Source organism: Oryzias latipes, chromosome 13 (assembly GCF_053564925.1).
Source record: "Oryzias latipes strain Hd-rR chromosome 13, Olatipes_Hd-rR_3.1".
Lineage (NCBI taxonomy): Eukaryota > Metazoa > Chordata > Actinopteri > Beloniformes > Adrianichthyidae > Oryzias > Oryzias latipes.
In genome coordinates this window covers 36,077,241-36,098,552 of record NC_136249.1, presented here as the reverse complement: position 1 = coordinate 36,098,552, position 21,312 = coordinate 36,077,241, and the positions used below count along the sequence as shown (strand labels likewise).

The 21,312-nt window shown below is 49.1% G+C and overlaps 2 protein-coding genes and 1 long non-coding RNA gene across 5 annotated transcripts; all 3 read right to left on the bottom strand.

Annotated features, from left to right (window-relative positions):
* Positions 1-9,351: 9,351 nt before the first annotated feature.
* Positions 9,352-10,075, bottom strand: LOC144981615 (uncharacterized). The gene is made up of 3 exons (XR_013647217.1): positions 9,961-10,075; positions 9,793-9,850; positions 9,352-9,442 (listed from the first exon to the last, which is right to left on the bottom strand). It is a non-coding gene; the product is annotated as an uncharacterized LOC144981615 (long non-coding RNA).
* A 443-nt stretch (positions 10,076-10,518) lies between these two features.
* Positions 10,519-13,733, bottom strand: LOC101155569 (claudin-19-like). Of its 2 annotated transcripts, XM_078929811.1 has the most exons (7): positions 13,595-13,733; positions 11,909-12,159; positions 11,219-11,383; positions 11,067-11,148; positions 10,892-10,996; positions 10,699-10,792; positions 10,519-10,569 (listed from the first exon to the last, which is right to left on the bottom strand). In XM_078929811.1, exons 2-6 carry the CDS (start codon positions 12,123-12,125, stop codon positions 10,702-10,704), a joined length of 660 nt encoding a protein of 219 aa, XP_078785937.1. In that variant the 5' UTR covers positions 12,126-12,159; positions 13,595-13,733; the 3' UTR covers positions 10,519-10,569; positions 10,699-10,701. The 2 variants fall into 2 exon arrangements, with proteins under 2 accessions (XP_078785937.1, XP_004085085.1); XM_004085037.5 differs by having other exon boundaries at positions 10,537-10,792.
* Positions 13,672-21,051, bottom strand: parlb (presenilin associated, rhomboid-like b). 2 transcript variants are annotated; one of them, XM_078929810.1, is made up of 11 exons: positions 20,772-21,051; positions 20,162-20,300; positions 18,954-19,170; positions 18,749-18,889; positions 18,620-18,668; positions 17,899-17,994; positions 17,674-17,823; positions 17,508-17,578; positions 15,663-15,764; positions 15,487-15,584; positions 13,672-13,811 (listed from the first exon to the last, which is right to left on the bottom strand). In XM_078929810.1, the coding sequence occupies exons 2-11, from the start codon at positions 20,212-20,214 to the stop codon at positions 13,766-13,768; spliced, it is 1,023 nt and encodes a 340-aa protein (XP_078785936.1). In that variant the 5' UTR covers positions 20,215-20,300; positions 20,772-21,051; the 3' UTR covers positions 13,672-13,765. The 2 variants fall into 2 exon arrangements, with proteins under 2 accessions (XP_078785936.1, XP_004085084.1); XM_004085036.4 differs by lacking the exon at positions 13,672-13,811 and adding an exon at positions 14,250-14,619.
* Between the last annotated feature and the right edge of the window lie 261 nt (positions 21,052-21,312).

Below are 21,312 nucleotides of genomic sequence, written 5' to 3'. Positions count from 1 at the left end.
TGGATGACAATTAATTACCTCCTCTTGAACCCAGAAAAAACTGAGGTCATTATACTTGGTCCTAAAAACCTCAGAGATGCTCTGTCTGCTCAGATAGTCTCCCTGGATGGTATAAGTATAGCCCCCAATTCCACAGTTAGAAACCTTGGGGTTTTACTTGACCAGGATTTATCATTTAAGGCTCATATATCTCAGGCGTGTAGAACTGCCTTTTTTCACCTGCGGAATATTGCTAAGATCAGAAATATACTTTCTAAGAGTGATGCTGAAAAACTCATCCATGCATTTGTTACGTCGAGGCTGGATTACTGTAACTCCTTGTTAGCAGCGTGTCCTAAGAGTTCCTTAAGAAGTCTCCAGCTTGTTCAGAACGCAGCTGCTAGATTGTTAGCTGGAACCAGCAGAAGAGATCACATCACTCCTGTGTTAGTTTCGCTCCATTGGCTCCCAGTTGATTCTAGAATTAAGTTCAAGATCCTCCTGTTAACCTATAAGGCCTTACATGGAATGGCCCCGTCCTATATTAAGGACCTCATAGTCCCTTACCAACCAATCAGAACACTTCGCTCGCAAAATGCAGGACTGCTTGTGGTTCCTAGAATTGGTAAAAGTACGGTTGGAGGTAGAGCGTTTAGCCACCAAGCCCCTGTCTTATGGAATAAACTCCCAGCTCATATAAGAGAGGCCGACTCAGTTTCTACATTCAAAGCTAGACTGAAAACATTCCTCTTTGGACAGGCTTATTGTCAGACTAGTTAGTATTCAGAGATTATTTAACTTAATGTTAGTTTGTTTAAATTAAACTTAATAATAACTATTTCTTTTAAAAGGCTGCTAGAAGTTGAAGCTGGGGTAACTATGGTGCACTGGGGTTCTGTCCTCTTTCCTTTTTTACTTCTACCCTTCCTCTCCTCTATTCTTGATCATAATTTATCATTTAGTTCTCCATGCCTCTGTTTGGTGCAGTGCGATTCATGTATTGTCCCTCTTTTCCTCTCCCCTCCTGGGGAGTGGGAGTGCTTCCAGACTCCAGTTGGCTCATCCGTGCTCCAGTTCCTGACCGTTTACCTCGCCTTTGCTCCTGCTCCTACACCTGGCTGTGGATCCTGCCTCTGGCTCATCTCTGGCTCGTCTCTGCTCTGTACCTGACCGAGTACCTCGTCTCTGCTCCTGCTCCTACACCTGGCTGTGGTTCCTGTCTCCGGCTCGACTCGCGCCTTTGACTGTCCCGATAACCACGGCTGGATGAAGCTCGTCTGCTGGACTTTTATATATGTAGTTGTAGATTTAGATAAGTTAATTCTTCTCTAAGATTTCTGGTAAATCGCCTGTCCGTCCTGGGGGAGGATCCCTCCTTCATGTGGGCACCCCTGAGGTTTCTTCGTTTTTTCCGGAATCCGGTTTTTTTGGGAGTTTTTCCTTACCGCGAAGGGGGGTCTAAGGGCAGGGATGCCAGTATAGCTTAGTCAGTTTGTTAGTTCATTTTAGTATTTTTCTATTGAACTCTTTGTATTCGTGATCCTTTTGATTTCATGTTTTACTTCGAAGCCCATCGAGACGACTGTTGTTGTGATTTTGGGCTATACAAATAAAATTGAATTGAATTGAATTGAATTGATTTCAGTGGGCTTCAGGTCCAGAAGACGATGGAGGAGCGGCTTCACAGACCAGAGAACACCAGACGGTCCACTCAGAACCGTTCCCCGCTGATGGACGAGCAACACTTCCAGCATCAGAATCTTCTCCTCAGGTTTCCTAGAACCATCCGCTGGTTTTCAAACCTGCCGGTTCCTGGTCAGAGTCACAGGGATGCTGGAGCCTATCCACGTGCTTTCAATGAACCCTCTGAAGTTCTGTTTCCTCCTGCTGCACACGTCTTCACTGCTGACAGGAGGTTCATACACAGAAGTTCTGCAGAATCCTGGCGAGGATTTGGGTTTCCGAACCGTCTGTGTCCTATTTTTATAGAGTGGGAGGTTCTGCAGGGGAGCATCGGCGCCACAGACAGACTCAGGTGGACTCTGACTGAGAACTTGACTGACAGTAAAGTTGAGATATTTTGTCTCTTTTGTTCTGGAGAATCTCAGAAAACGGGCCGAGCTGTGACAGAAGTTCTGCCCCGCCCCCCCACAGAGGCCCCTGGCTCATGAAAGGAGAACTTTTCACATGAAAACAGCAGCGTCATGCATTATTCTGCTGCTCTCATCAGTTTCCCAGCATGCAGTTCTGTGCTCGTCAACATCAGGAGGTCAGACCTTTCAGTTCTCTTTCTCCACCACCCCCCCACTCCACCCCCCAGCAGCTAGAGGTCCCGGCTACAAAAAAAATCACAGAAGAAACTCCAGATTTCAGCAAGAATCAGGTCCTCATCATGACTGTAGAGAACCTGAAGATCCACCTCAGTGGGTGGAGTTTGGATGATCAGTGGGTGGAGTTTGGAAGATCAGTGGGTGAAGTGTTAATGATCAGTGGGTGGAGTGTGGATGATCAGTGGGTGGAGTGTAGATGATCAGTGGGTGGAGTATGGAAGATCAGTGGGTGGGATGTAGATGATCAGTGGGTGGAGTATGGAAGATCAGTGGGTGGAGTGCAGATGATCAGTGGGTGGAGTTTGGATGATCAGTGGGTGGAGTTTGGAAGATCAGTGGGTGGAGTGTTAATGATCAGTGGGTGGAGTGTGGATGATCAGTGGGTGGAGTGTAGATGATCAGTGGGTGGAGTATGGAAGATCAGTGGGTGGAGTGCAGATGATCAGTGGGTGGAGTTTGGATGATCAGTGGGTGGAGTATGGATGATCAGTGGGTGGAGTGTAGATGATCAGTGGGTGGAGTTTGGATGATCAGTGGGTGGAGTTTGGATGATCAGTGGGTGGAGTATGGATGATCAGTGGGTGGGGTTTGGATGATCAGTGGGTGGAGTTTGGATAATCAGTGGGTGGAGTGTAGATGATCAGTGGGTGGAGTGTGGATGATTAGTGGGTGGAGTGTAGATGATCAGTGGGTGGGGTATGGATGATCAGTGGGTGGGGGTTGGATGTTCAGTGGGTGGACTGTGGATGATTAGTGGGTGGAGTTTGGATGATCAGTGGGTGGAGTGTAGATGATCAGTGGGTGGAGATTGGATGATCAGTGGGTGGAGTGTAGATGATCAGTGGGTGGAGTATGGAAGATCAGTGGGTGGAGTGTGGATGATCAGTGGGTGGAGTGTAGATGATCAGTGGGTGGAGTGTGGATGATCAGTGGGTGGAGTATGGATGATCAGTGGGTGGAGTGTAGATGATCAGTGGGTGGAGTGTTAATGATCAGTGGGTGGAGTGTGGATGATCAGTGGGTGGAGTGTGGATGATCAGTGGGTGGAGTGTAGATGATCAGTGGGTGGAGTATGGAAGATCAGTGGGTGGAGTATAGATGATCAGTGGGTGGGGTTTGGATGATCAGTGGGTGGAGTGTAGATGATCAGTGGGTGGAGTGTGGATGATCAGTGGGTGGAGTATGGATGATCAGTGGGTGGAGTGTAGATGATCAGTGGGTGGAGTATGGAAGATCAGTGGGTGGAGTGTAGATGATCAGTGGGTGGAGTTTGGATGATCAGTGGATGGAGTGTGGATGATTATTGGGTGGAGTTTTGATGATCAGTGGGTGGAGTATGGATGATCAGTGGGTGGAGTGTAGATGATCAGTGGGTGGAGTTTGGATGATCAGTGGGTGGAGTATGGATGATCAGTGGGTGGGGTTTGGATGATCAGTGGGTGGACTGTGACTGATCAGTGGGTGGAGTGTAGATGATCAGTGGGTGGAGTATGGAAGATCAGTGGGTGGAGTGCAGATGATCAGTGGGTGGAGTGCAGATGATCAGTGGGTGGAGTTTGGAAGATCAGTGGGTGGAGTGTTAATGATCAGTGGGTGGAGTGTGGATGATCAGTGGGTGGAGTGTAGATGATCAGTGGGTGGAGTATGGAAGATCAGTGGGTGGAGTGCAGATGATCAGTGGGTGGAGTTTGGATGATCAGTGGGTGGAGTATAGATGATCAGTGGGTGGGGTTTGGATTATCAGTGGGTGGAGTGTAGATGATCAGTGGGTGGAGTGTGGATGATCAGTGGATGGAATATGGATGATCAGTGGGTGGAGTGTAGATGATCAGTGGGTGGAGTATGGAAGATCAGTGGGTGGAGTGTGGATGATTATTGGGTGGAGTTTTGATGATCAGTGGGTGGAGTGTGACTGATCAGTGGGTGGAGTGTGGATGATCAGTGGGAGGAGTGTAGATGATCAGTGGGTGGAGTTTGGATGATCAGTGGGTGGAGTGTGAAATGATCAGTGGGTGGAATGTGGATGATTAGTGGGTGGAGTGTAGATGATCAGTGGGTGGGGTATGGATGATCAGTGGGTGGGGGTTGGATGATCAGTGGGTGGACTGTGGATGATTAGTGGGTGGAGTGTAGATGATCAGTGGGTGGAGTTTAGACGATCATTGGGTGGAGTGTAGATGATCAGTGGGTGGAGTTTGGATGATCAGTGGGTGGAGTATGGAAGATCAGTGGGTGGAGTGTGGATGATTATTGGGTGGAGTTTTGATGATCAGTGGGTGGAGTATGGATGATCAGTGGGTGGAAGGTACATGATCAGTGGGTGGATTTTGGGTGATCAGTGGGTGGAGTATGGATGATCAGTGGGTGGGGTTTGGATGATCAGTGGGTGGAGTGTGACTGATCAGTGGGTGGAGTGTAGATGATCAGTGGGTGGAGTGCAGATGATCAGTGGGTGGAGTTTGGAAGATCAGTGGGTGGAGTGCAGATGATCAGTGGGTGGAGTTTGGATGATCAGTGGGTGGAGTGCAGATGATCAGTGGGTGGAGTGCAGATGATCAGTGGGTGGAGTTTGGAAGATCAGTGGGTGGAGTGCAGATGATCAGTGGGTGGAGTTTGGATGATCAGTGGGTGGAGTGTAGATGATCAGTGGGTGGAGTATGGAAGATCAGTGGGTGGAGTGCAGATGATCAGTGGGTGGAGTTTGGATGATCAGTGGGTGGAGTATAGATGATCAGTGGGTGGGGTTTGGATTATCAGTGGGTGGAGTGTAGATGATCAGTGGGTGGAGTGTGGATGATCAGTGGGTGGAGTATGGATGATCAGTGGGTGGAGTGTAGATGATCAGTGGGTGGAGTATGGAAGATCAGTGGGTGGAGTGTGGATGATTATTGGGTGGAGTTTTGATGATCAGTGGGTGGAGTGTGGATGATCAGTGGGAGGAGTGTAAATGATCAGTGGGTGGAGTGTGAAATGATCAGTGGGTGGAATGTGGATGATTAGTGGGTGGAGTGTAGATGATCAGTGGGTGGGGTATGGATGATCAGTGGGTGGGGGTTGGATGATCAGTGGGTGGACTGTGGATGATTAGTGGGTGGAGTGTAGATGATCAGTGGGTGGAGTTTATACGATCATTTGGTGGAGTGTAGATTATCAGTGGGTGGAGTTTGGATGATCAGTGGGTGGAGTATGGAAGATCAGTGGGTGGAGTGTGGATGATTATTGGGTGGAGTTTTGATGATCAGTGGGTGGAGTATGGATGATCAGTGGGTGGAAGGTACATGATCAGTGGGTGGATTTTGGGTGATCAGTGGGTGGAGTATGGATGATCAGTGGGTGGAAGGTACATGATCAGTGGGTGGATTTTGGGTGATCAGTGGGTGGAGTATGGATGATCAGTGGGTGGAGTGTGAAATGATCAGTGGGTGGAATGTGGATGATCAGTGGGTGGACTGTTGATGATTAGTGGGTGGAGTGTAGATGATCAGTGGGTGGAGTTTAGACGATCATTGAATGGAGTGTAGATGATCAGTGGGTGGAGATTGGATGATCAGTGGGTGGAGTTTAGATGATCAGTGGGTTGAGTGTAGATGATCAGTGGGTGGAGTTTGGATGATCAGTGGGTGGAGTGTAGATGATCAGTGGGTTGAGTGTGGATGATCAGTGGGTGGAGTTTGGATCATCAGTGGGTGGAGTGTGGATGATCAGTGGGTGGAGTGTAGATGATCAGTGGGTGGAGTGTGGATGATCAGTGGGTGGAGTTTGGATGATCAGTGGGTGGAGTGTAGATGATCAGTGGGTGGAGTGTAGATGATCAGTGGGTGGAGTTTGGATGATCAGTGGGTGGAGTGTGGATGATCAGTGGGTGGAGTTTGGATGATCAGTGGGTGGAGTATAGATGATCAGTGGGTGGGGTTTGGATTATCAGTGGGTGGAGTGTAGATGATCAGTGGGTGGAGTGTGGATGATCAGTGGGTGGAGTATGGATGATCAGTGGGTGGAGTGTAGATGATCAGTGGGTGGAGTATGGAAAATCAGTGGGTGGAGTGTGGATGATTATTGGGTGGAGTTTTGATGATCAGTGAGTGGAGTGTGACTGATCAGTGGGTGGAGTGTGGATGATCAGTGGGAGGAGTGTAAATGATCAGTGGGTGGAGTGTGAAATGATCAGTGGGTGGAATGTGGATGATTAGTGGGTGGAGTGTAGATGATCAGTGGGTGGGGTATGGATGATCAGTGGGTGGGGGTTGGATGATCAGTGGGTGGACTGTGGATGATTAGTGGGTGGAGTGTAGATGATCAGTGGGTGGAGTTTATACGATCATTTGGTGGAGTGTAGATTATCAGTGGGTGGAGTTTGGATGATCAGTGGGTGGAGTATGGAAGATCAGTGGGTGGAGTGTGGATGATTATTGGGTGGAGTTTTGATGATCAGTGGGTGGAGTATGGATGATCAGTGGGTGGAAGGTACATGATCAGTGGGTGGATTTTGGGTGATCAGTGGGTGGAGTATGGATGATCAGTGGGTGGAAGGTACATGATCAGTGGGTGGATTTTGGGTGATCAGTGGGTGGAGTATGGATGATCAGTGGGTGGAGTGTGAAATGATCAGTGGGTGGAATGTGGATGATCAGTGGGTGGACTGTTGATGATTAGTGGGTGGAGTGTAGATGATCAGTGGGTGGAGTTTAGACGATCATTGAATGGAGTGTAGATGATCAGTGGGTGGAGATTGGATGATCAGTGGGTGGAGTTTAGATGATCAGTGGGTTGAGTGTAGATGATCAGTGGGTGGAGTTTGGATGATCAGTGGGTGGAGTGTAGATGATCAGTGGGTTGAGTGTGGATGATCAGTGGGTGGAGTTTGGATGATCAGTGGGTGGGGTTTGGATCATCAGTGGGTGGAGTGTGGATGATCAGTGGGTGGAGTGTAGATGATCAGTGGGTGGAGTGTGGATGATCAGTGGGTGGAGTTTGGATGATCAGTGGGTGGAGTGTAGATGATCAGTGGGTGGAGTGTAGATGATCAGTGGGTGGAGTTTGGATGATCAGTGGGTGGAGTGTGGATGATCAGTGGGTGGAGTGTAGATGATCAGTGGGTGGAGTATGGAAGATCAGTGGGTGGAGTGTTAATGATCAGTGGGTGGAGTTTGGATGATCAGTGGGTGGGGTTTGGATCATCAGTGGGTGGAGTGTGGATGATCAGTGGGTGGAGTGTAGATGATCAGTGGGTGGAGTGTGGATGATCAGTGGGTGGAGTTTGGATGATCAGTGGGTGGAGTGTAGATGATCAGTGGGTGGAGTGTAGATGATCAGTGGGTGGAGTTTGGATGATCAGTGGGTGGAGTGTGGATGATCAGTGGGTGGAGTGTAGATGATCAGTGGGTGGAGTATGGAAGATCAGTGGGTGGAGTGTTAATGATCAGTGGGTGGAGTGTGGATGATCAGTGGGTGGAGTGTAGATGATCAGTGGGTGGAGTATGGAAGATCAGTGGGTGGAGTGCAGATGATCAGTGGGTGGAGTGTAGATGATCAGTGGGTGGAGTATAGATGATCAGTGGGTGGGGTTTGGATGATCAGTGGGTGGAGTTTAGATGATCAGTGGGTGGAGTGTGGATGATCAGTGGGTGGAGTATGGATGATCAGTGGGTGGAGTGTAGATGATCAGTGGGTGGAGTATGGATGATTATTGGGTGGAGTTTTGATGATCAGTGGGTGGAGTATGGATGATCAGTGGGTGGAGTGTAGATGATCAGTGGGTGGAGTTTGGATGATCAGTGGGTGGAGTATGGATGATCAGTGGGTGGGGTTTGGATGATCAGTGGGTGGAGTGTGACTGATCAGTGGGTGGAGTGTGGATGATCAGTGGGAGGAGTGTAGATGATTAGTGGGTGGAGTGTAGACGATCAGTGGGTGGAGTGTAGATGATCAGTGGGTGGAGTATGGATGATCAGTGGGTGGAGTATGGATGATCAGTGGGTGGGGTTTGGATGATCAGTGGGTGGAGTGTGACTGATCAGTGGGTGGAGTGTGGATGATCAGTGGGAGGAGTGTAGATGATTAGTGGGTGGAGTGCAGATGATCAGTGGGTGGAGTTTAGACGATCATTGGGTGGAGTGTAGATGATCAGTGGGTGAAGTATGGATGATCAGTGGGTGGGGTTTGGATGATCAGTGGGTGGAGTGTGACTGATCAGTGGGTGGAGTGTGGATGATCAGTGGGAGGAGTGTAGATGATCAGTGGGTGGAGTTTGGATGATCAGTGGGTGGAGTGTGAAATGATCAGTGGGTGGAGTGTGGATGATTAGTGGGTGGAGTGTAGATGATCAGTGGGTGGGGTATGGATGATCAGTGGGTGGGGGTTGGATGATCAGTGGGTGGACTGTGGATGATTAGTGGGTGGAGTGTAGACGATCAGTGGGTGGAGTGTAGACGATCAGTGGGTGGAGTATGGAAGATCAGTGGGTGGAGTGTTAATGATCAGTGGGTGGAGTTTGGATGATCAGTGGGTGGGGTTTGGATCATCAGTGGGTGGAGTGTGGATGATCAGTGGGTGGAGTGTAGATGATCAGTGGGTGGAGTGTGGATGATCAGTGGGTGGAGTGTAGATGATCAGTGGGTGGAGTTTGAATGATCAGTGGGTGGAGTTTGGATGATCAGTGGGTGGAGTTTGGATGATCAGTGGGTGGAGTGTAAATGATCAGTGGGTGGAGTATGAATGATCAGTGGATTTCTTCTGCATTCATGTCTGACATCAAACCACATTTAAAAACCCAACACAGCAGAACTTTGATCTACTTTGAACCTCAGGGTGGTTCACCTTCACATCTTTTTCTCCTCAAGAACAAGACCTCTGTCATGTCAACTGCTCCTCAGGATCTCTTCAAACTCTCGGGTCTTACCTGATTTTGTTGCTTTCAGACCACCAGAACCTCCCAGAACCGCCTGTTAGAACGGATTCATGTCTGCTCCTGTCTGGTTCCAGGTTCTCCTGAGTTCCTCCAGGTCATCTGCTCTGCTCCTTTTTGCAGGTTTTGGTGGGTTCTGTCACGTTCTGCAGCTCCTCAGTCCGTTCAGACGCTCCTCTGGTCTCAGTCCTGCACCTCCTCTGTATGGAGCAGCTCTGCTCCTGGCTTCCTGTTTGTTTTATGATGTTGCTGCAGGAAACGGTCATCACTTCCTCTGAGAGCCCCCAACTCACACACACACACACACACACACACACACACAGGCACACACACAGGCACACACACCCACATGCACGCACGCACGCACACACAGACGTCTACATTCTGATGAAAACAAATGCATTTTCTTTTGACTTCTTGAATTTTTCCCATGATTCCTCCTGTTTGTTATTTTCTCCTAGAACCTTTTCAGTCCGTTCGGTTCTGCTCTCAGAGGTCGCTGCAGGTCGCCACTCCAGAGAGACTGAGGTGACGTTAATCAGGATTTTATGATCAATCCATCATAATGAAACATTTTACCTGGAATTCTGCAGGTGTGGAGGGGAGGAGCTAAGCTCACAGTCATACCAAGACAGAACTGGAAGAACAACAGAACCAGGAGGGTCCATCAGCTGAAGATGACCTGTAGAACACCTGTGGCAGAACCCTTCATCAGTGTTAAAGTACAGATGGAAAGTTCTGGAATACCTTTTTCTGCTCAACCGTTTATTCTGGAAAGCGAGTTTACATTCATCAGCATGTGAGAACGATGGAGGACATGAAGAGGGCGGGGCTCACAACAGAATGGGAAGGTCCAGTTCTGTGTTCTGGGTCTGAACCAACAGAACCCGTTCAGAAAGCTGTTTCATTTTAAAGAAAGTTCCTCTGGGTTTGGTCCCCCCCCCCTGCCCGTCTCCCCTACAATGGAACAGATGACCCCAACCCCCCCCCCCCCCCCCCCCCCCCCCGAACCCAGAAGGGGTCGGTAAGTCCGGACAGAAGGTTCTGATCTCATGACATTGATGGATCTGAAACCTCTGAAGGATCCGTCCAGAAAGGGGAGCTGAAACTGGATTCAGAGGAGAAATGTCGCCTCCTGGTGACCAAAGACGAAAACTGCAGTTATTCTGGTTCCACAGAACCATAACAAAGAACCACAACAAAGGAAGACAAACATTCTGTTGGTAAATAAATAACCCATCAGCTGACAGAACTGAGCCCCCAGGTGTCGCATGAGGCGGGGTCCCACGGGGTCAGACGGGGTAAATGGGGTCAAACGGGGTCGGATGGGGTCGAACGGGGTCAGACGGGGTCAGACAGTGTAAATGGGGTCAGATGGGGTCGGATGGGGTCAAACGGGGTCAGATGGGGTCAGACGGGGTCAAACGGGGTCGAACGGAATAGGATGGGGTAGAACAGGGTCAGATGGGGTCAGACGGGGTCAGATGGTCAGACGTAGGCCTTGGCACTGCTGCTGTCTGAGGCGGGAGCGGCTCTGTAGATGCTCGGGCCCCTGCTGCTCCTGGGGAGGTACAACGCCCTGCAGGAGAAAACCACAGCAAACACATGAAAGTCGGTAGAGTGGGGGGCATTTTTACGCCTGGGGGGCAAAAGAAGCGTGATGTGGACGGGTGTTTACTGTGTAGCGGTCCCCCCACAGGTGGAGCAGCACAGCATGGACCCCCCTAGAATGGCCAGTCCCGCCGCCGCCCAGCCCAGGTACAGACCAGTTCCCAGCTCGAACCTGCAACACAAACGTGGTGAGCAGCAGCAAGGTAGCCCACACCCCGACCCCCACCCAGCGCCGGACTGACCGCATCCCCGGGTACAGCGGGTTGTAGAAGTCCTGGATGACTCTGGCGGCGTACCAGGAGATGGCGGTGAGCGTGAACACACCTGGGGGAGAGCAGGAGCGGTCAGAGCCGCCCCACACTGACCTGAACGTGGCGGTCAGTCTGATAGTCACCTGACAGCAGGAACAGGACCCCCCCGCTCAGAGCCACCTGCTCCTTGACCTTCTCCGACGTCCGGCCGATCTTGGTGCACTTCAGTCCGAGGATGGAGACCACAATGGCGACGAGGCCGAGCAGCAGGGACAGGATCATCAGAGCTCTGCAGGTCTGGATGTGAGCTGCGTTTGCCCCCGGGGGCAGAAAACAGGAACAGAGGGGATTATGGGGCTTTTGCTCATCACAGCCAATGAGCAACCTCGACTTCAGGAGAAGGTTAGGGAGCACAGGTTCCAAACCACGAACACCAGGAGCTTCAAACCAGACTGCAGGTTCTGGAGAAGCTCATCAGAAGGTCCAGGGAGGGGCTTCAGAACCAGAGGAGAACCGGTGACCACAGAACCGGATCCTCTGAGTGGATCTTCATCGGGAAGCTTCGTTCAACCCTCAACCGTTAAGACGGTCAAACGTCTGTGAGCAGAACCGAGGCCCCGGCCTCCCCTGGTCTGGAGGAACCGTCAGATGTCCTGATCCAGCTACCTTCACCGTTTCTCCGTGGATCAGCAGCAGCAGCTGTCTGAATTTTTCACGTGGTCTGGCTGTATCTGCAGACTCTGGTGGTCTGAGAGTAGAAACCTCCTTCCATGTCCCATGGAGAAGGTCAGAACATCTGAGGGAACACAGAGTCGGTGCGAGGAATTGCTCACCTGACAGTCCCAGGACCGTCTTGAACTTGCTGCACTGGACCGACCCCAACGCCGTGGCGGCGCAGCTCATCCACAAACCCTCAAACTGCCACTGGCTGGTGGTGACCGCCTCCACGTGACTCTTCATCTTCCACGTGTGCGAGGAGGTACTGCTGGACTGCAGACACCAGGACAGCACGCCCAGAACCAGACCCACCAGCTGCAGGCCCACCGCCATGACGCCCGACGTCCTCAAACTCACCTGAGGTCACCTGGAAACAAGGAGCGGTTGGTGAAGGTGATCTGATGGCGGATCCATGGAGGCTCCTCTGCAGAGGCAGTTCTGACAGTCGGAGCAGACGTGGATCCAACACAGAACCTTCAAGCCCTGATGAAGACTCTGGATGAAGGTCTTCACCTCTTTGATTGTGTGGACTCAGCCTGAAGCTGCTTGAAGCCGAGACGAAAAAACTCAAACTATAGCAGAAATAGAAAAAGCTGAGTCATGGAAACGCTATGGCGGTTTGATTCACAGGTTCCGTGTGGCGGGAAAACAGGGTTTTACAGCCATTGACCGTATCACAGACCTGGACTGATCCAGTCATCCACTGAAAATGGTTCATTCCAGCTGCAACCAAATGAAGTCAATTCATCGCCATTTTCTTCCCAATACCAGCGCCGCCATGTTGGAGCCAGAAGCCGTCAGTAAGCAGTGATTGGTCCGAGTCGGTCTGAGTCATCGTTTCTCTGGCAACCATTCCTATCAACCAGGATTGAGGTTTTAGGAGGGCCACGCCCCTACCACTTTGAAATGGGTTACACGAAATCTGTCAATCATTTTGAACGTTGGCTGTTGGAACACCAGGGGGCGGGGCCACTCAGTCCACTTCTCAGATACAGTCAATGGAACAAACTCATACAAGACAAGAGTCATAAATAAAATAAATAAAATTGTAAGTTGGATTCTGTGGGACATTTTATTCTGAAAAACCTGTTTCCTGTCTTCTTTCCAATGATGGGTTTTTGTTTCAGTGAAACTCAGCTACAGTTTCCGACTGAAACTCTATTTTTTTCTGAGTTTACGGCTTGTTTTTTCAGAAAAGCTGACTTTTTCTAGTAATCTAACTAATTCTGTGGGTTTTTTCAGGTTTGCATGCTTTGACACTCATACAGTGGTGTTTCTCATTGTTTGTCTAATAAATAATACATTTCTGCAGCTTCTTTTCTGTGAAGCTTCTACATCACTGGTGCCAATTCAGGAAGAAGATCCAATGTGGTAGAACTTGGGTCGAGTTGGGTCGAACAGAACCTGGAAGGGTAAACGCTGGAAAATGAGGTTCGGTTCTGCAGGAGGAAGAACTTTACTCTGAAAGGGTTCATCCCAATCAAAACTTCCTGCTGGTTTCTAAATCTCATTTGATCCGAACAGAAACTACAGAACCAAAGAACTGAAGTTCTGGTATCGTTTGCACATCCATGTTCTCGTCACGCCTGAGGAATTGAACCCTCGTGATCATAGCGCTCGTCTGAAGGAGTAACTTCACGTGAGAACATGGAGTTCTAGAGTCTGTGGTTCTCTGGTCATTTTTGGTGTGAACCGCCAAACGCTGACCTCCTACTGAAGGTCCGGAGCAGAGCGGTCCGGTTCCGCTCGAGCCTGAGCTCCTCACTTTTCTCTGGCAGAAAGGGACTCGGATCACGTCTTACCTTCTGCTTACGGAGCTCCGCTCTGGTCTGCAGCTCGGGTTCCTGCGTTTGGCGGTCTGACTGGACCCACGGCGCTGGTGGACTCCGACCTCTGAACACACATCGGTATCGACCTCCAGGAATGCCAGTTTCACCTGCAGCTGTTTGCTGGTTTTGGCTCCAACAGCAGTTTCAGCTGAACCGTCCGGTTCTGCCACAGTAGAACCAGGAAGAGAACCTGGGAGCAGATGTGACGGAGGCAGCAGCAGAGGAACCTGTCAGTTCTTCAGGACCCAGATGGAACCGTTGGTGGACTTCAAACTGACGGCAGTGTTTGTCCCAAAGTTTCTGTTTACTCTGGGACAACTCTGACCGAGTCCCCCCCAGAGCACAACACGGCTGAGCGTCAGCGCCATGTAGAACACAGGAACGACCCATAACCGAAATGTAGTGGAGCGAAAGTTCCTCACATTCTGAAGAACCATGATGTGGTTCCTCCAGGAGAACCTGCTTCCTTCGTCCAGAACCACCAAAGCTGTCATTAAGAAGCTCTGGTTCTGATCAAAACAGCTTCAGCTTCCAGAACCAGCATTTCGGTTCTTACTAGCAGAACCATCTCAACCCGCTTGACTCAGAACTCAACATTTTTACAGACAAACAGACGAAAACATTTAGATCCTTTTCAGCTTTTATTTTGAAAGACAACCAACAGTCATAAATAGGTGGGCTGAGGAGGTGGAGCTCTGAGACGGATCCATTCTTTGGTCAAACCAGAACTCAACTGACGAGGAAGAGCCACATTCAGGAGAACATCCAGAGTTTGTTCTAGTGCAAACACAGACGAGTCCGTGATCTTCCACCAGGATCCTAAACAGTTTTTTCGGCGTTACGCCTTCATTCAGAACCGACAGTCCGGTGTTCACAGCGTCTACACGGCTCCTCCACCTGCTCCTCCTCCTCCTCCTCGCGTCCTCAGATCGTGCCAAAGTTTCACAAAAGGTTCTCGGTTCTTCCAGATGAGTTCATGACCAAACAGGATGTACCAGCTGGAAAGAGGCGGAGTCAGGTTAGAGAAACACCCGGATCCAACACTGACACCTACAGGACACTCAGAGAATGGCTCCGGAGAACCACAGAACCACCGTTCTCTGGGTTCTTCCCTGGGAATTTCATGATGATGACAATTCAAAGACAAGATTGTTAAAAACATCCCAGAATAATTCTGAGGAAACACGAGTGACAAATGAAAACCTGTCGTGGGTTTGCTTTTGCGCTACGCTGAGCTCATATTGGTTCAAAAGGTTTTAGGGAGAGAAGAACATAAAGAGGCGAAGCTGTGAGAGGAGGTCGCCATTACAAAGCTCTGCAGATGTCTGCGTTCTGTTTGCCCCGATGAAGACCTTCACCAGCAACGATCTTCATCATTTAGCAACGACTAAGAAAACGATGGAACCTTCAGGACCAGAGAAGGAAAGTCTCAGTAGAAACGTTTCTTTTTGTCGTGACATCACAAAACGTCTCATGACATCACAAAAACCGTCTCATGACATCACAAACGTCTCATGACATCACAAAAACCATCTCATGACATCACTAAACCGTCTCATGACATCACAAAAACCATCTTATGACATCAGAAAAACCATCTCATGACATCACAAAACCATCTCAAGACATCACAAAAACCGTCTCATGACATCACAAAACCATCTCATGACATCACAAAACGTCTCATGACATCACAAAAACCGTCTTATGACATCACTAAACTGTCTCATTACATCACAAAAACCGCCTTGTGACATCTTAATCTCACGTCACTGAAACCGGAGCGTCGTGGTCAACTAAAGGCGGCGTCTGATAGAGTTGGGAGGAGGAGGAAGAGATAAAGATCAGCTGCTCCTCAGACTCACATTCCAAACAAGGCTCCTCCTAAATGAGCAGCGTGGTCGAAGAACTTCCATCCCAGCACCAACCCGGCCGTATCCATGGCAACGATGGCCTTCAGAGCCTGAGGAGCAAACAAAGGTGACGGATGTGAAAGGAGGCGGGGCTTAAGAGGGCAAAGAAGGAGGGGGGGGGTTCTTACATTGGCAGCGGTGAAGGTGAACATGGGGAGGAAGATGATGGCTAGCTTAGCCTCAGGCATTTTGGTGCAAACAACAGCCAGGATGGTCATGATGGCTCCAGACTGAAAACACAAAACACACCCACCTTTGGTTTGGGGGCGGGGCTTATACGAGTCTCAGCAGGATCCTCAATAGCTGCCTGGCTCCCGATCGGCTGTGTGGTCTCTGGCATCAGTTGCTATGGTTACCAGGAATTGGTACCTACACTTACCTCAGGTTTGAAAACGGTACAGAGTGGAGCCAGGTGAATTCAACAGGTAACCACTAGAGGGCCGGTTTCACATTCAGTCTCTTTTGACGGCAGTTTCTCCAACTTCACCTCAGAAATACACAAATTTACGTCTGTATGCCGTTTTTACCTCCGGGACTAGGGATGGGTACCGTGCCCCGGTATTGAACCCGCCCCGGGGCCACATTCTTCAAGACCGCAGTATCGTTAAGATCTGACCTGAACGGTTCTGCTATCGGTACTGGAGAAGTTACTTTTTCTTTTTTTTTTGTCCCACAAGCGTTTTCTGCCATATTTCACTCACCAAGTCAGTCAATTTTCCATTAATTAATGATGATATTAATTTCGGTATTCTCGTTGAAGCGGAGAGCTCTGTCTGTCTATTTGTGTGCACGGGGGCGGAGCTGTTGTTCAGACGGCACGCGACGCGCGCACACACACAAGACAAGGCAGCGCACACAGTCAGTGGCGATCTCGTAGGGGACACGTGAGCGCCCTAGAATAAGAACACCCGTTTCTGCGTTAAATTAATGAAGTTTGCATCAAGGAGCCCCTACCATGCCGTCACCTTGCTGCTACGATGACCGTTTGTTGCAACACACTTGTAGAACACGCTGGGGCGGCGTTTTCTACACAAAACAAACATGTAGAGAGGCGTGGCTTAGATTCACCGCTTATGATTCCAGACCCGCGACAAACTATCAGCTGCTTCCTAATACTTAATAATAATTAATGACTAATGATAGTTGTCATCCGTAAAATTAATATAATTTATTGGCTTTACTGGATTTAAATAAAAATAAATAATTAGAAAGGAGTCTGCATCAAAGTGAATTTGTTTCCATCATCTCACTCAATCCTAACACTGGTGTTTGACAGACAGAAAAGTCTATTCAAGGTTGTGGAAAATGGACAAAAGATCAAAGGAAACATCACTCTCATAAAGAATACAAATAATTAGATTAAATAATTTAAATGAATATCCGGTCTGGAACATTCACATGTATAAAGTAAAAGTTTTTGTTAAAAAAAAGTGTTGTTGCATAGTGAGGAAATAAAACACTTTATGTTCTTAATTTGTTATTTATTTATTTTTCGTCCTCAAAAACTATCGATAAGAGGATCCGTTAAAATACCAGATCGATAAGCAGTATCGATAAGAGTAGTAGTACTGTTAAAACCTTAACGATACCCATCCCTATCCGGGACCAACCAACTGGATCTAAATCTCTGAGATGGAAAATGATGCTAAAATGTGGGCGTGGCCTGTTGACTGACAGCCTCAGCTCTAGAACAAACATCCTTCATCTCCAGGGGAGACCCGCCCATTTTTGCACAGGTAGGTGATTGATGATGTCACATCCTGTGTCGAGCACAGAACTCAGAAGAGCCCAAAAGCAGGCAAAGGGGTCCGGTCCCCCAAACCCTCAGGGTTCTGGACCGTCCAGCAGCAGCCGCTGTGAGCTTTACCCAGGCATGAAGGAGAACCAACACTTCCATTCTTAATTCTAGAACGTTCTCCTGGTTCTGATGCTCTCCTCAGCACCACATCTACTTCAGGAAAAGTTCTGCTCACCGCTCCCAGAGACGGGCCGAACCTCCCTGTGGCCATCTTACCCACGTAGCTGACGAAGGAGGAGACGACACCTGGACACAGGAAAGCATGGTTTCCATGGGAATGCGGCTTGTTGTCATGGTAACATCAGTCAGGACGCCTGCAGCGACACGGCGGTCCTTCTCACCTGCAGACAGGTAGACGGCCATGAACTGCTCCCGGCCCAGCATGGAGACGGCGCTGCTGGAGAAGCTCCAGAGGACGTACATGTTGGCAGCCATGTGGAAGAAGGAGAAGTGGCTGAAGGTGGAGAGGAGCATCGGGGAGCAGAGGGTCTCTGGTGGAACAGACGGCGGTTAAAACGTCCCAGCTGGACCTGAACGCACCGCAGGAAGAGGAGGGGCACACTCACTGGAGGCGGGGTTGGAGGTGAAGTACTTGACCATGGAGCGCTGCAGGGATGGGACTCGCCAGCACAGGAAGACGGCGGCGTTGACGGCGATGATTCCTGAAGAGGACCAGAACATTTATCCAACAGCAGGTCCGTCTGAGGAGAAACTCGGGAAAAACATCCAGTCAACAACGTCTGACTGAAGCTCGGGGGCGGAGCTGAGTAGACGGCTTTGAAAAGACCAGAACCGTCACTGCAGTGTTGAGGACTCTGCAGGACTTCAGACCTGGACCTGCGGGACTCCAGACCTGGACCTGCGGGACTCCACACCTGGACCTGCAGGACTCTAAACCCGGACCTGCAGGACTCTAGACCTGGAACTGCAGGACTCTAGGCCCGGACCTGCAGGACTCTAAACCCGGACCTGCAGGACTCCAGACCTGGAACTGCAGGACTCTAGGCCCGGACCTGCAGGACTCTAGGCCAGGACCTGCAGGACTCTAAACCTGGACCTGCAGTACTCTAGACCTGGACCTGCAGTACTCTAGACCTGGACCTGGAGGAGCACCAGAGCGGAGCGGCTACTCCTGCATCCACAGACGCTCCTGAAGGAACAGGAGAACGTCCCGGAGGTTCTCAGTGGCAACGGGACTCAGGCGGTTCCGAGGACCACTGAGGGTCACATGACCACAGTGCTGCAGTTATACAAAAGACACGTCAGGTAAAAGGCAGGTGGACTCACCTGTGACGGTCCTCTGGCCTTCACTTAAGCTGTTCCACCAGTGGTTAACCTGGAAATCAAGCAGCCAATCAGAGGCCTCCTCTTGAGGAGCTCAAAGAAAAGCTCCGATGGACCAGGTTCGGTTCTTGCCTCTTTGCGGAGGTCGCCCCGTTTCTGAGGGCGGACTTTATCCAGCCAGTCGGTTCGGATCTCGTCGAAGTAGCCCTGGACTCGGGACTTCAGAGACTCGTACTGCCAGACGGCCGCCGCGCCGAAGGAGCAGCCTGTAAACTGACCTGGAGTTAGTGACATCCACCCGGAGGTCGTCCCGCGGCAGACGGGGAGCGCCACCTACCCCCACCGTGAAGAGGAAGGGCCTGACCAGCCGGCCGAAGGCCCGCGGAGGGCTGGGCGGAGCCTGCTGCTCCCAATGAGGCGGGGGCGTCCGGCGCTGAACTGCGGCCTCAGGGGGCTCGGTGTGGGCGGGGCTGAGCTCCTCCTCCGCCTTCCTGCTTTCCGGTTTCTTGGAGGCTTTTTTGAAGCCGCACCTTTGCTGGAGGCTGTGAGGCCACCTGCAGGACAGACGGAAAACCGCAGCGTTAGGGAGGAGCAGCGGGAGGAACCACAAACACCGCCATTACCGGACCGAACCAGAACCACGCCAAGATTCTGATCCAGAGCAAACAGGGAACAAAAACAGAGTTCAGGTGGCAGCTCAGCTGACACACACCGCCAAAATAAAAGTTTGTGTTTGTGGAAAAAAGTTTCTCCTTTTTTTTTTGCTTTTTTCACATTTCTGTGGGAAAAATCGACGACTTGGAGTCAAAAACCCCAAATTATTGGGAACTGACCACAGAAAATGTTCAGAAGTTTCAAGTCCAAAAGTGATTAGAAAGTTTAAAACATCAAAAGATAAAGTTATTTAAAAGAAATCAAAGCACTCTGACGATTTATATGCTTTAAAAATACATAAATATTCAAGTTTTATGATAAAAGAATAAAACTACTCAGATCAGAAAACATTTTACATACATTTAAATATTTATAGAATTTATATACTTTTACTCTCCAGGATTTTAAGTCTCTAATCTTTAATTGTTTTAATCTCACCAATGTAAGATACATGTACCATATATAGGTTTATGGTATAGTCGCCTACGTTAAACTTTTATGTCTTTTAGGCGGCAATAGCTATAGTATTTTATATAAGTTTTAGATATTTGGCAATTTTATGTATTCTCTGAAAACTTTAATTTTTATTCCTGTCTTTTATTTCTCTGGTGTTATTCTGGCAAACTTATTCTGTAATAATAAACTTCTTCTAAAATAATTGGTTTTATTTTTCGACCAGTTCGGAATGGCGGTACGTGAAACCGGTTCCAATGGTTCCGGTTCGGTTTAAGGATCTCTCATTTCTATCTCGGACCTTCATGTTTTGTTTTTATCCCTCCGCCGGAAGTGGAAACTTTACAAAAATAAAGGCCAAAGCGGAGCCAGGCACAGCGGGACGGAGGCTCCTCCTAGGCCGGGACCGGAGGCTCCTCGCCCGCTGCGGGGACTCACCTGCCTCCCCCTCCGGTCAGCCTCCAGAGAGCGGAGCAGCTCCTCCACGCCATCCTGAACGAACCCGGTCCGTTCACGCAGTCCGACCGGAAACTCGCATCGGGTCATTGCGACGAAGACGACGGCGCGACAGCGCCACCTGCCGGATGGGAGGTAAAGCAAAGACGTTATTGTCATTATTGTAAAAAGTTATTTTCTCCACAAAAAGCTAAATTATAAGGAGAGGAAAACATATAAAACCTAATGAGAATTTTTAAAGTCACGATTCTGTGCAAAAAAACTGAAGCCATGAAAATGATGTATTCTTTGTTTTCATCAAAAGGTCTATTCAAAGAAGAATTAAAAGAAAATTTAAACAAAAGGTCAGAACTTCAATTTCTCAAAAACAAACAACAGAAATTCCCTTAAAAACTAAAACTAAAAGAGAGAATTCTGGAGATGAGCAAAAATAAAAAACAAGTGTCAGAATTCCTCTAAAAGCCTGGAGTCTGTGTGGAAGAAGTCAGTATTTGAAAAAATGATCATAAACGTTAGAAGTCTCAATAAAGGAAAAATACAGTTTGGATTGTGAGAAGATGAACGTTGTTATCCATCCAAAGTGACCGAGTACCTCGTCTCTGCTCCTGCTCCTACACCTGGCTGTGGTTCCTGTCTCCGGCTCGACTCGCGCCCCTGACTGTCCCCCCAACCACATCTGGATGAAGCTCGTCTGCTGGACTTTATATATGTAGTTGTAGAGTTAGATAAGTTAATTCTTCTCTCAGAGTTCTGGTAAATCGCCTGTCCGTCCTGGGGGAGGATCCCTCCTTCATGTGGACACCACTGAGGTTTCTTCGTTTTTTTCTGGAATCCGTTTTTTTTAGGAGTTTTTCCTTACCGCGAAGGGGGGTCTAAGGGCAGAGATGCCAGTATAGCTTAGTCAGTTTGTTAGTTCATTTTAGTATTTTCCTATTGAACTCTTTGTATTCGTGATCCTTTTGAGTTCATGTTTCACGTTTTCAATTACGGATACGAAGCCCATCGAGACGACTGTTGATGTGAAATTAGGCTTTACAAATAAAATTGAATTGAAATTGAAAAGGGATCAAGATAATACTAAATAAATAAGAAATAAAACACGTTGCTCAATAAAAAACCCAGTTTAATTAATT